Source organism: Oryctolagus cuniculus, chromosome 9 (genome assembly GCF_051225735.1).
Source record: "Oryctolagus cuniculus isolate XC-2025 breed Fujian yellow rabbit chromosome 9, ASM5122573v1, whole genome shotgun sequence".
NCBI classification, from domain to species: domain Eukaryota; kingdom Metazoa; phylum Chordata; class Mammalia; order Lagomorpha; family Leporidae; genus Oryctolagus; species Oryctolagus cuniculus.
The window spans coordinates 81,941,776-81,955,885 of record NC_142875.1 but is presented as its reverse complement, the minus strand read 5'-3'; the positions used below and the strand labels follow the sequence as shown (position 1 = coordinate 81,955,885).

Genomic DNA, 14,110 nt, shown 5'->3' with positions numbered 1-14,110 from the left:
GACCTAGAATTTATGTCATGGTACAGAACTTAGCACAGAGGTACCAAGTCATTCTTCATTTGTAAAGAGTTCAATTACATAACTAAGAGTTCACTAACTCTACATCTTCTCACATAAGTTATCTTAAAATATATTTTTGGTAAGCTCGGTTCAGTCTGTGCTGGCCAGTCTGTCTTAAAACTACAAATCTACTTAAATCTACTCCAGTGCCTCCTTGCTAACTGGTGTCATTGGGGTTGTACTTTTATTTGTGCATTTGTGTTAGATTATTTTAAGCTGATTCAAAAGACTGTTTGGGTATCAGCTCAGAGTAAAACCTGTAAATGCTTTTTCACCATTCACGAGTGAAACTACTACATTCAGCCATCTCATCATGTCTTCTCTAATCCAGGGTTTCCACTGAATGTCTTGTGTCTGCTGCCCCAGCTGATTCAGCACTTTGAAAACCCCAATCAGTTCTGTAAGGATGTAGCCGAAAGGATTGCTCAGGTATGCGTTTGGGTTCCACTTTCAGACAAATCCACCCAGGCTTTCTGGAAGGCAAATGCCAAGCACTTCCAGGCCCAGAGAAGGCCTGACATCACCAGCGTTGTACAGCTCTGAGCGGTTGATACAAACTGTCTTGCTCACTTATTATTTTAAAAATAGGTGGAAATAATTTGTGAAAATGTTAAAGCTAAGCACTTCTGTAGGTGCATTAAAAAGTTCATCAATCTACTTTCCAGACTTCCAGAATTTACAGCAAAATTGCTAATATTTCTTCTGTCTTGTCTCTAATTTTTCCCTAACTGATTTTCTTACCTTAAAAGGTTTGTTTAGAAGAAAAGAACCCCAAACTTTCAAATCTTGCACATGTTATGACTCTCTATAAAACACACAGCTACACAAGGGACTGTGCCACATGGGTCAGCGTCGTCTGCCGATACCTTCATGAAGCCTATGCTGACATTACTTTGAATATGGTCACCTACTTGGCAGAGGTAAGCTTTTAAATGAGGGATAAAATCTATTATAGCTTCCTTGAGTAAAGACATACATATATGGAACTAATAATATACTCTTAAGTTTCATTTATTGAGTGCCTATTATCTAATAACACAGAAGCTAATAGACACAGAGAGAGTCTACTCCCCAAATGCCCTGAGAGTCTATTCCCCAAATGCCAGGGCCAAAGTCAAGAGGCAGGATCTGAGTCCAGGTCTCCTACATGGGTGGCAGGAACCCAAGGACCTGAGCCATCAGCTGCCTCCCGCGATGCACATTAGCAGGAAGCTGGACTCAGGAGCAAAGCTGGAACATGAACCCCAACACTCCAGCATGGGATGTGGGTGTCCTGAGTGGCGTCTAAACCCCTCAGCGAAATGCCCACCTCTAACAGAATCCTCTTAATCCTCACAGCACCCTGTGAATGTAGAGGCCAGTGTAATAAGAATCAAGACTTAGCCAGGTTAAGTAATTTGCCTTAAATTGAAAGCAGCAGAACAAGCCTTTCAACTTGGACACAGCTGCCTGCAAAGCTTCCACTTATAATTAGTGCAGTCATACCTGTTGGTGCGTGGTAGCGAGGAGAATATTTTACCCTCATTATTCCCTGTGTCCAAATCTTATTAAAGGAGTGACTGCAACTTTACAGGTTTCATGGTTGCTTGCTCTGAACTAATTAACAGCATCCATTCTGAAATCAACTTTTTAACCTTTGCCTTTTATGTTTCTTTTTTAAACTAGAGTGGAATCTTTGTCATCGTCCAAATGTAATTCTAGCACAATTGTTCAAAACCATGACTGTGACTTCCATGTCCATTGGTGCTAAAAATATACTGCATATTGGGCAAGCGATAAAATGTATTCCATTTAGCATTCCCAGTCTCCAAGTAGTACACAAGGTCATGCAGTTTTGATTGATAACAGCTAACTTGTTTAAGACGCTCAGTGTTAACTTTTCCTCAGGAGTATGCGTTCATCCTCTTGTTAGGATTTTCTCCAAAGAGATGAAGACAACCTATCCTGGTTTTTTTTTTTTTTTTTTTTTTTTAAGTTATATTGCCAATCCACATTCCAGATAGGTTAATAAAAGCAGCCATCTTTTCTCTCAAAGGCTCCACAAAACTAAAAGCATCTACCTAACAGAGAGTAGACACCCCCTCTAACAATGTTATCATTGACCCTGCAGGCTTTTGACTTGCAAAAAGTGATTGCACTCAGAGTATAAACAGCCCAGGATTCATTTGCTCCTTCTACATTGCATCGCTGGCATTTTAAAGAACATAAGTATCACCTTGTGCTTTTTTTAGCAATCATCTGATCATACCAGTTCCCTCAAGAGTTACTGGGTCAGAACATGGATACCTCAACCCAGAAGTAGCACTGAGAGAACCTTTGCAAATGCCCTGCTTACAAAGGCAGGCAATGCCTGTTTCTGTGTATGTGTGTGTGTGTGTGTGTGTTTAAGATTTATTTACTGGCTGGCACCGTGACTCACTAGGCTAATCCTCCACCTGCGGCACCAGCACCCCAGGTTCTAGTCCCAGTTGGGGCGCCGGATTCTGTCCTGGTTGCTCCTCTTCCAGTCCAGCTCTCTCTGTGCCCCGGAAGTGCAGTGGAGGATGGCTCAAGTGCAGTGGAGGATGGCCCAAGTGCTTGGGCCCTGCATCCGCATGGAAGACCAGAAGGAAGCACCTGGCTCCTGGCTTCAGATCGGCGCAACGTGCTGTCCGTAGCGGCCATTTGGGGGGGTGAACCAATGGAAAGGAAGACCTTTCTCTCTGTCTCTCTCTCACTGCCTAACTCTGTCTGTCAAAAAAAAAAAAAAAAAAAAAAAAAAAAAGAATTTATTTACTTTACTTGAAAGTCAGAGTTACACAGAGAGAGAAGAGGCAGAGAGAGAGAGAGAGAAAAGTCTTCCATCCACTGGTTCCCTCCCCAATTGGCCGCAACAGCCGGAGCTGCCTTGATCCAAAGCCAGAAGCCAGGAGTTTTTCTGGGTCTCCCACGTGGGTGCAGGGGCCCAAGGACTTGGGCTGTCTTCTACTGCTTTCCCAGGCCATAGCAGAGAGCTGGATCAGCAGTGGAGCAGCCGGGACTTGAACCGGCACCCATATGGGATGGCAGCACTGCAGGCAGCAGCTTCACCTGCTACGCCACAGCGCGGCCCTGGTGCTGCCTGTTTTTAAAAGCTGAAGTATGAGATAGCAAGAAGACATTTCTTTGCATCAGCAACCATAAAGCTTCAGTGACTCGTGTGTTCTTTCAGGTCTTAGCTTTGCACATACAGATGATTTTATGTAGCGTGTCAGTACTGCCATGGAACCTGTTCTGTTCACTATTTACTTGGTGTATGTACTTCCACATGTTGATACAGCTCACACAGTGTGGTTTTGAATCACTTGAGAATCCTATCAGGTTAATGGACATTAATGGTGGTGGTTTGCTTAACCATCTCCCTTTTGCTTTTAGTCAAAAATGTTTCGATTACAGATTATTTGGGTATATAGACCTTTTATCAAATCACATTTGACATTTTATCAAATAAGTAACTTTATCAAAATCATTATATCAAACAATATCAAATGATTCTACACTTCGCAGGGTAAAGTATCCAAAGGACATGCATATGTGGATATATTATTTAGTTCTTCTATACTTTCAAGAAATTGATTTTTATAAGGATTTTCTAAACATAATATTACACCATGTAAATATTTCCATGTAAATATTCCCATAAATTTTATCATCCATTTATTCCTTTTTTAGTTTAATATGTTTTATTAATACTTTGAAATTATTTTCCCTAATATTTCCTTTCTAATGGAGATCTTCATTTTTCCATAGAGTATATTTATGTAATTACTTATTTCTTCATGAATTAACCATTCAGTTATTTCCTCTGACCATTTTGATGTAGAACTTCAGTGCTTAGTTGGATCATTTCTATCAATCTTTTATTTTGCATAGTTAACTTTTATCATGTCATCTGTTATATGTATTTTCTCATTAATTTGCTTTTGGGCAATATCGGGTTTTTTCCAGATTATAAAAGCAGTATAGGTTCATAAAAAAATTTGAAAGACACAAAAAAGTTGTTAAAAGGAGAAAGAAAATCACCCAAAATTGTATTATCTAGAAAGAAACACAACATATTTTTGGATTTCCTTCCAATGTCATTTATGTCTAATACATTCACATCAATATGGTTATATAAGCAATTATATCCGTTATATAAGCAATTGTATATCCATCATCTTCCATGTAATATTATCTGACATTAACACCAAATATTACTATGAATATTAATAATTAATAATGTTAATGTCAATCTATTAACTATATAGTAGTTCATCAAATAATTTACCATCAACTTATACATGCATTTCCCTAGTGTTCAAAATTTAAATTGCCCGTGGAGCTTCCTTGCTTTGCTTTGTGTATGATCCTTTTTTAGCATTATAAATAATGCCGTGGGGGCGGACGTTTAGCCAGCACAATTAAGACACCAGTGAGATATCCGCATACCACATCACGGTGCCCGCTTCAGCTCCCGAGTCCAGCTCGCCGCTAATGTGGGCGCTGGTTAGCCAGCATTGTTCACTCAAGTAGTTGGGTTCCTGACACCCACAGGGAGACCCATGGGAACTGAGTTCGCAGCTCCCAGCTTCAGCCGGCCCAGTCCCAGCTGTTGCTGGCATCTGGGGAGAGAACCAGCAGTTGGGAGAGCTCATCGCTCACCTTTGCCAGTGGTACAGCTGACCGATTACGTATTCAGCATATTCCTTGTGAGAATCAGTGGTGCTCTCTGCTTTCCGTGAGGTTTCCTCTCTTACACGTCATTGTGTGGACTGATTCATGCAGTCAGGCCCTTGAGAATGCCTTGGCTTCCCCTGCAGTTGGGATCCATTTTCCCACTGAGGAAATGTGCAGTGGGAAAGGGGCTGGCGCTGGCAGGGCTCCCGTGGCCGTGTGCGCCAGGCTGACTCCCGCTGCTCTTGGCTTCCGCAGCTACTGGAGAAGGGCCTCCCCAGCATGCAGCAGCCCCTCCTGCAGGTGATCTACAGCCTGCTCAGCTACATGGACCTGTCCGTCGTTCCCGCCAAGCAGCTCAACGTGGAGGTGCTCAAGACGATTGAGAAATACGTGCAAGTGAGTATTTGGATAGCTTCACCCCGGAAAGACTGTAGCCTGTCCCTGGCTACAGAGCGTGGGGGGCACCAGGCCCCCGTGCGTTCCTCGTGTCCATGGCGCACTCCGAGCAGTGGTCTAAGGAGAGGCCCTGGCACATTCCTGAACTTCAGGGGATGCAGTTCTGCCTGCTGGGGCTGCCAGGCTGAACCCACACCTGACTGGGAGGGCAGAGCCCGGATTGTATTTTTAGTGTCCCACGTGGAGAAAAAGGAGGGTTGTATAAATGTGTGCCAGGTTCCAGGCCAGGTTTCTCAACATGGGAAGAGTTGGGAAGATGTTAAAAAATCACCACGTTAGAGCGGAAAAAAAGGTTAGGGAAGTTGCATGAATACGTTTGAAAATACCCCAGCGAACAAACAGAATCTGTTGGGGAGATTAAAAACAGTGACAAAAGGAGAGATTCATGGACGTCGGTTAGCCAGCATTGTTTGCTCAAGTAGTTGGGTTCCTGACACCTACATGGGAGACCTGTGGGAACTGGATACAAAGGGTTTATTATACTACCTTCTCCATTTCTCTTGTGTATTTTAATATTTCATAATAAAAGAAATCTCTCAAGTTAAAAGCAAGAGAAAACAACAGAGGGACCCCAAGCTCTCAGTTAATAAAGGGTGGAGCTGGTGTGTGAACCCAGGCTCCCCGGGATCCAAATCCAGAGCTTTTGTTTATTGAAGCAGGCAACCTGCTGCAGGACTCTGGGTGAGCAGCCACAGACACCCCCAGGGGTTCTCCACAGCCAGGCCTTGAGACTACCAGGAAAAGTACAATAGAAATAAATCAGAAATGTGCAAAGCTCTAGTGCTTGGAGGTGATTCTGAAACCTGTGACCACAGACCGGAGAAGGGGAGCCTGCAGCCCTGGGAGCAGTGCAAGGACAAGTTCAACAGCACAGACGCCCATTTCTCTGCATCCCGTCTGTTCCTCTCTTTGCTTTCCAGAGTGTACTTGGAGCATTCAAGGGCAAGCGTGGGGGTTTCTCTAAGCTCCCTGGCAAACGCATGCAGTGTAAATCTTAGACTTTACACCTTTACCAATCACGTTTCTTACAGAAATTATTTTCATGCTAGAAGTGTTTCCAAGCCTCATTTTATTTTTCAAGTGACCTTGTGCCAGTAATAGTTAAGCCATGTGGTAGACATTACTAACAGTTTCTCCCCTCATCTCCCTCACAGGAGACATAGGGCCAGTTCCCTTCTTTCTACTAATGGTGTGCATCGTTTCATGGTTTTACTGGGCTGTTTCTTAGGCTCTGTGGGCCATCTCTGGCACTTAATGTCTCACCTTGCATGGTAGCTAATTTCATATCCACGCCAAGACCTCCCTTCGCGAAATTTGAAGGAAATGGGTTTTACTTCATGTGCTTTTACTCCAAAACCCAAAGAAAAAACAATAGCAATGCCTTTTATCAAGTTGGTTTATCTGTGTTCAATGGTTTTATAGGAGAAGCACCTCTCCCGAACCCCAGTCTAAATGGAGGTTGTCAGGGAGACAGAAAGAAACGGTCAAAGGAATAGTTGGAATTGAGGAAAAGCAGTACAGAATGCAGGCACAGCACAAGTAGAGGCAGATGCTGAGAGCTTGCTTGGTTTGGAGAACTCCAGTGGCCGCCTGGGGAGGATGACCCCTGCAGGCCAGCTTGGTGAGTGTAGGTGCCCCTCCAACTCCATCCACCAGAGGGAGCCCTTGACGCAGGTTAGGCAGGAATGTGGCATGGCCTGAGGCGTTCTGAGAGATTCCTGGGTCTGAGCCACTGCAGCAGAAAATAGAAGCCCGAGAGGCCAATGAAACAGTCCAGGCAAGGCAGCAGAGGCCTCAGCTGAGCCAGGGCCAACAGGAATGGAGCACGGGGAACCACTTATCGGGAAGGCAGTAAAAAGAAGAGTTAAGAACACCTCTCAGATTCCTGGGCTAGATAATGAGCAAGATACGAAGTGAGAAGAAAAGAGAGAGCCACACACCCAGGCAGCTCATGGAGCAGGAAGAGCCGGGGCCACAGGAGAAGCGTCAGGGAAACCAGGAAACTGGAGGTAGGGAGAACTTTGCAAAACAGTGAGCAGTCAATTGTATAGTGTTCATTGGGGGCATTTATTTATTTATTTTCAAACTTAGCAAACATTGCACTCATCATTGTAAACTTGTACTTATTGGAATAGGGACAAAATCGGTCCTTTCTTTCTTGTCTCCCAAATGCAGCTCATGGTAGGCATCAATGGTCTTTTTGTGTCATTTGCCTTTTACTTATATTGGAATTTCCTGCACTGTGTTAACTCCGTGAGTACGAAGTTTCTGTAGCCGTGCGTCAGCTGTAGGATTCACCCTGGAACGTTTTGTCGCCTGCAGACCGTTCACTGGCGAGAAGCTCTGAACATCCTGAAGCTGGTGGTGTCTCGCTCTGCCAGCCTCGTGTTGCCTTCCTACCAGCACAGTGACCTCTCGAAGATAGAAATCCACCGAGTGTGGACCAGCGCTTCTAAAGAATTACCTGGAAAAACCCTGGACTTCCACTTTGACATTTCAGAGGTACTTGGCTGTGATAACTGTGTCTGTGAACTTTAGAAAGAATTTATAGTGGCAGAGGTCAAAAATATTGCCTGTACAAAGGAATACTGATTTTTACACCTTTTTTGTGTGAGAGAGACTGAAAGAGATAGAGCCCTCTCATTTGCTGGTTTACTCCCCAAATGCCTGCAACAGCCAGGGCTAGGCCAGGCCTACTCTGGAAGCCAAGAACTCCATCCGAGTCCCCCATGTGGGTGGCAGAGACCCAACCTAGTGAGCCACCAGGGTGCGCATCAACCGGAAGCTGGGATTGAGGGCGGAGCTGATATGAAACCCAGGCGCTGTGATAGGGGTGGATACGGGTGTCCCAAGTGATATCTTTTTTTTTTTCTTTTTTTTTCTTTTTTTCCAATTGGTGTCTTAACCACTTAGGTCAAAGATTTTTAAGGCCTAAATTAACTTTTCTGCTTTTTAAAGAACATATTGTCATATTCACTGCACTGTTAAATGGCAGCTTTTAAAATAGAAACTAGCCTCAGTTATATAAAATAATCATTTAAAAGATATTTAAAAATGGAATGAACTTAAGCGTGTTAAGCCCTGACTTTAACTGAGTCTTTAATCTGGCAATTCTCATGCCACAGCTTTTCAGCCACAGCTTTTCTCCTGTCACTACACCAGATCAGCCCATGCCTGAGAGTCACAGGAATAAGGGATTCACCGGCTGCTGCTTTCCCCAGGTCACACAGCTTTTTAAACAAGATGAGCCAAATCCTTGCCTTGATGAAGGAGAGGCAGGAAACATAGGACGTAAAATGGTCTGATGTTCCTGCTGGTCTGTGATTAATTACTACACTCTTAGCAATAACTTAGATTTCATGTCTCTCTCCTACCCTGTGACCATGAACTCCCCAAAGCACAAACTGCATTCTATTCATCTTAATAACAGTATCTAGGGCATGTTAGATCATTAATAAATAATAATGATGAATATTTCCAACCTTGCTAAATGAGTAAATTCACTAAGAAAAAAGCCAGATCTGTATATCTTGCACTATTTAAATAGGTTATATGCAGGTTAAGTTTCCTGATAAAAACAGAACTCACTGACCTTTTATCATTTTGCTATTCAGGATAAGATACTATTTTGCTGCTATTGTTACACCTACATCTATATTTAGTCTGTAAATAATATTAAAGTTTCAATTCAACCCCTGACCATTTTAACTTTGTTTCTTTTAAATTGTTAGGAGGGAAAGCTATGTTTACTTTTAGATTTGACTTTACTGTGTTAGAAGAGGTGCCAAAAATACGTAGCCAGTAAGCTGCGCGCCCTAGAGTCCCAGGAGCGCTCCACGGTGATGGGCATCAGGAGCCAGGTGTGGAGTCACCCGCTGGTTTCTGCTGCCTCCCAGGGCAGGCCCAGGAGCTGGCCTCTGCAGAGGAGACCTCTGTGGACCTGAGGTTGGGGAGGTGCCACCTACCCTGCCCCCGGGGCTCTCAGGAAGGGAAAGTTACAGTGTTGCCAAGTTCATTTATTTGCATAGCTGAGAAGGTAGAATATTTTAAATAAATAATTGAGAATATATAAAGATCGGTGACTTAAGGTTGGGAAGAAGGGAAGGAATTTTGGCTTCATGTTCTAACTATATAAACATTATGTATTTTATGAGCCAAACAAAGTACTCAAAGGCTACTATTATCAAGTAATGTCAAGAAGGGGAGAGGTTGATTATCCGGATTGGGTCAGTCCACACTGTGTGCATGTACTGAAATGTGACACTGCAGCCCACAAATATTTACAATCATTGCTATAAAAATCTTAAGAAAAAGAGGTTATTTCAAGCTTAAACCTATGAAGACTGAGTTTGCTTTTCTGCACATCTCGCGTCTCATCTTTGTTGGTTGTTTCTAGAGCATGTTGAAGAACAAGCAGCCGGATTTGTCTTTGGCTGCTAAAGAGGTGGGGAGAATATTGGAGATGCAAAATGACTCAGAATGTGTATTTGAACATTGGGAAAACTAAGTCTTCTTGTAACACTGAACTTCTCTAAGCTGACTTTTATCAAATAAGCAGTTCTTGGTTGTTCTAGGTAGAGCAATCCCATAACAGACGTATTCATGAGATGGAAGAAATGTGTGTTTTGTATTCTTTCTTCTCAAGACACCGATCATCGGGAGGCGGTATGATGAACTGCAGAATTCTTCTGGGCGTGATGGGAAGCCCAGGGCCATGGCTGTCACCCGGAGCGCATCCTCCACTTCATCAGGCTCCAACTCCAATGTCCTTGTTCCTGTGAGCTGGAAGAGGCCCCAGTATTCCCAGGTACACAATCCTAGACTCACAGCATTAGAAGGGAGGTAGGCAACCTATGGGGCCCAACTGCCCACCTCATACGAGATCTTTCCATTTGCCATCCCAGCGTTGCCCATCTAGGTCACAACATCTCCAGTGTAGTCTAAGGGAACTCATTTTGGTGAAATCTGAAAACACAATCCGATTCCTCATCTGATCGTCTTCTGACATTTCAAGAAATCTGGCTCTTCTTCCACTCACCCAAATGAGTTCTCATTTCTGCAAAAAACATAGCCTTGGTTCTCTGAACCAATTTGATATCATAGGGCTGCACAGCCAACGACCTCTCTGGCTGTCATTCTCGGAGCATGCACTTCAGCCACGGTCTCCATGCACGGGATCTGCCACGCAGAGTGGAAGGGCTTGCCGATTTCTCTGTAGTTCACCATCACAGCGTGGGCTGTGTGCACCTTACAGGTGACTGTGTCAGTGCTGAAGCCATCAAGCTTGCTGTCAAGCGAATCCTCTGCGTTTTTCCGGGGGCTTGTGGTGACATGTGATAGAAGTCAGCTGAAAAATTACCTTTATGGAAAAGGAATTTTTTGACTCATCTATGTTTGCTTCAAACACAGAAGGACCTTGGTACTGTTATCATTCAGTATGTGTGGGAGGTGAAACCCTCGAGGATGCCAAAATCCAAGAATGTTCAAATCCTGATAGGACAGTAGAACATTTACTTACAACCTATACATATCCTCCCATATACTTTAAATCAACTGTAGACAAATTTTATTACCTAATACAGTATAATGTCTATGTAAATAGTTTTTATTCTGTGTTTTTAGGGACTAATGATAAGGATAAAAGACTCTACATGTTCAGTAGAGAGGTTTTTTTTTCCTCAAATATTATTGATCTATGGTGGTTGAACCTGTGGATGTGGAACACATGCATATGGAGCACCGACTGTATGTAAATATTGGGAACCGAGTCCTTAGACTCTCTCCTTCTCATGGTTCCTGCTTTTCTTTCCTAAAATCTTGGCACCATGTTGGCCTCAATACCAAGCAGGCTTTTTTCCATGTGAGGTACCAGCCACCTCTGGCAGTTCCATATATACCAGGTCTTTGATGATTTCAGAAGAATGGAGACCAGTCCTAGATAAAGCACTCTTATGAGCTGGAGCCGGGGGGGGGGGGGGGGGGGGGAGTATGGGGAGAGGAGATTGCATTACCAGAAGAAGGTGACAAGGGTGCTGGCCAGGACAGACACTTTGCACACCCAGAGAATTTACCTTCTCGCTCAGAGCCTAGGGAAATGGAACATAGAGCCTCGTGCTTGCTGGAATGTAGCAAGTTCTCAGTGAGTGTTGAGCTGAGTTGTTAAAAATGTTGTGAGAAAAGAGAAGAAAAGTGTACAATCCGATCCGATGCTCTCCTGTATTGATTTCTTCTCAGACTTGTAATATGACCACTTGACCGCTAAGACTTCCGGAAACCGTTTAGACAATCTCCTGCCATCCCCCAGCAACAAGGCCCTCCTGCTCTGACTCTGGAAGGACACTGCCGTGAATGCCCCTTCTGTAATTTCTAAAGCGTGCAGTGAACCAAGGTCCATTAAGAAGGGAAACTGAAGAGTGCTATTGGCCTCGTGGTTTCCACAGAACACACTTAACCCGAGTTAAAGGGGGGAAGAATCATTTTCAAGAGATTAGCAAGATTGCTGTGAGAGCAGTCCTGAAGAACATTAACATTTTTTAGGCTCTGGTTACTATTTCTTTCCATTCTCAACTCACCAATCATTCTGACCCCTAGTTTATCTGCACTGGAAAATCTAATGGTTTGAGGAAGAATCCCTGTGCTTAAGGGGTTGAAAAATAAGGCTTAGGTAGAAAGAGGGAGTAGAATCTGTGTAACTTTAGGAGAAATAAATGGAAAAGTATTTAACTTGGCTTACAAGTAATTGAATTTTTTAAAGTTCTGATTTGAGAGAACTAGACTTGTTTGACAACATAAGAGAGTTAATTTAAGTGTAAGGAAAACCTTCCTTGCTAATATTAAAGGTTGCAACATACAGATGTATATATATATTACCACTCTGGACAGATAAATATGTATATGCTGAAGAACCCAGGGATTCATTTGCACCATACACACATTCCGTTGGGATAACTTAGACCAGCATTGTCCAGTGGGAACATAATGTAGGCCTCATTTTAAATGTTCTAATAATCACCTATTTAAAAAGTAAAAGCAAACAGACAAAATTCATTTTTTACATTTCTTTTTTTTTTTTTTTTTTTTTTTTGACAGGCAGAGTGGACAGTAAGAGAGAGAGACAGAGAGAAAGGTCTTCCTTTGCCGTTGGTTCACCCTCCAATGGCCGCCGCGGCCGGCGCGCTGCGGCCGGCGCACCGCGCTGATCCGATGGCAGGAGCCAGGAGCCAGGTGCTTTTCCTGGTCTCCCATGGGGTGCAGGGCCCAAGCACCTGGGCCATCCTCCACTGCACTCCCTGGCCACAGCAGAGGGCTGGCCTGGAAGAGGGGCAACCGGGACAGAATCCGGCTCCCCAACCGGGACTAGAACCCGGTGTGCCGGCGCCGCTAGGCGGAGGATTAGCCTAGTGAGCCGCGGCGCCGGCCATTTTTTACATTTCAACATTTAAATTTATTTTCATTTTACTTGAAAGGTGGAAAGATAGACAGATAAAAACACATAGATCTTCCACCTACTGGGTCACTCCCCGAAATGTCTTCAACAGTCAGGGCTGGCTCAGTCTGAAGCCAGGAGCCCAGAACTTGGCCTGGGCCTCCCACGGGGATGGCAGCACCTGAGCATCAGAGGCTGCCTCCCAGCGTGTGCATCAGCAGGAAGCCAGATCAGAGGTGGACGATGGGCACCCAGATAAGGGCCACAGATATGGGCTGCACCAAAAGCTCACCCTCATAACGCATTTTAGTGACAAATTTTACTTAACCTCATAGATCTAAAATATTTCAATGGGTTCTCGCTGTTTGACAATGGTTAATGAGATAGTTTACATTCTTTTTCCCTACTATGGCTTTGTGTATTGCAGCACATTGAAGGCCCTGTGTGGCTGGGGCTGCACTACAGATTTGTTCTAGGACCTGAAAGCGAAAACTTGCTTTTCTGTTTCTTTTCCAGAAGAGGACTAAAGAGAAGTTGGTGCATGTCCTTTCTCTGTGTGGCCAAGAAGTGGGATTAAGCAAGAATCCATCCGTAAGTTCTGTTGGGTGTGTCAGTTATTTTGGTCTCGTATCTCTTTTGCCTTTGGTCAGAGTTTGAAAGACTCAACTATGATTGACAAGTATGATGGCCAACATCTATAGAAAATTCCTGTTTTGTTTTCTGCCCATATCCTGCTTTTTTTATCTCACTGAGTTCAGAAACAATGAAAGATTTAGTTGGATGCTAGTTCCATGTTGAGGATACACAATTATTTCATTGTGTTGATTTCCTAGGTTTTTAAAAATAAATATGCCCAGATCTCCTTACAAAACATACATTGATATCTGTAACACCACCTCGTATAACACAGAAGCAGTCTTCAAAAAGCTCACATTATTTAAAACTATGTGGACTTCAAAAAATTTCTATAGCAAAATGAACTTACTACTCTTCTCACAAACTTTCTGGACTATCCTCATAAATATGAGTTCCTTTTGGATGTAATTTTACTCAGCACACATTTCTTACTGTGATGTCATTATTTTACAGTGACAATATTTTAAAGATGAAAATAATGATATAATGGTTTTTCACATATACATGTCTACTGATATTATAGTAAAAAATGCTACTAGATCTTAGATTGAACAAGCAGCTGAAGAATTATAAGTAGTTTCTAAAGTTTTCAGAAAAACTGATTTGTATCTGAGTATACTATAGCAAAAACCATAAAAATGTCAGGGAGTCATTTTACTAAGTGCTTCTTTTTTGGTTTATTTTCATTTTATCTGAAGAGCAGAGAGACAGACACAGGTCTCCTGTTGGCCAGTTCTCTTCCACAAATGTCTGCAACAGCCACAACCAAGCCAGGCTGAAGCCAGGAACTGGGAACCCAGTCTGAGTCTTTCACATGGGTGACAAGGACCCAAGTATTTGAGCTATCATCTGCTG

At 43.3% G+C, this 14,110-nt stretch overlaps 1 protein-coding gene across 6 annotated transcripts in view; it reads left to right on the top strand.

The window, feature by feature from the left end:
- Positions 1-14,110, top strand: part of FRY (FRY microtubule binding protein) — a 499,640-nt gene that overhangs the window by 438,702 nt on the left and 46,828 nt on the right. For all 6 annotated transcript variants that reach the window (XM_008273531.5, XM_089304252.1, XM_002720581.6 and 3 more), the window contains 6 exons: positions 392-489; positions 810-980; positions 4,993-5,133; positions 7,516-7,695; positions 9,839-10,000; positions 13,136-13,210. In XM_008273531.5, coding sequence (XP_008271753.4) covers positions 392-489; positions 810-980; positions 4,993-5,133; positions 7,516-7,695; positions 9,839-10,000; positions 13,136-13,210 — 827 coding nt within the window. The remainder of the gene's footprint in view (positions 1-391; positions 490-809; positions 981-4,992; positions 5,134-7,515; positions 7,696-9,838; positions 10,001-13,135; positions 13,211-14,110) is intronic.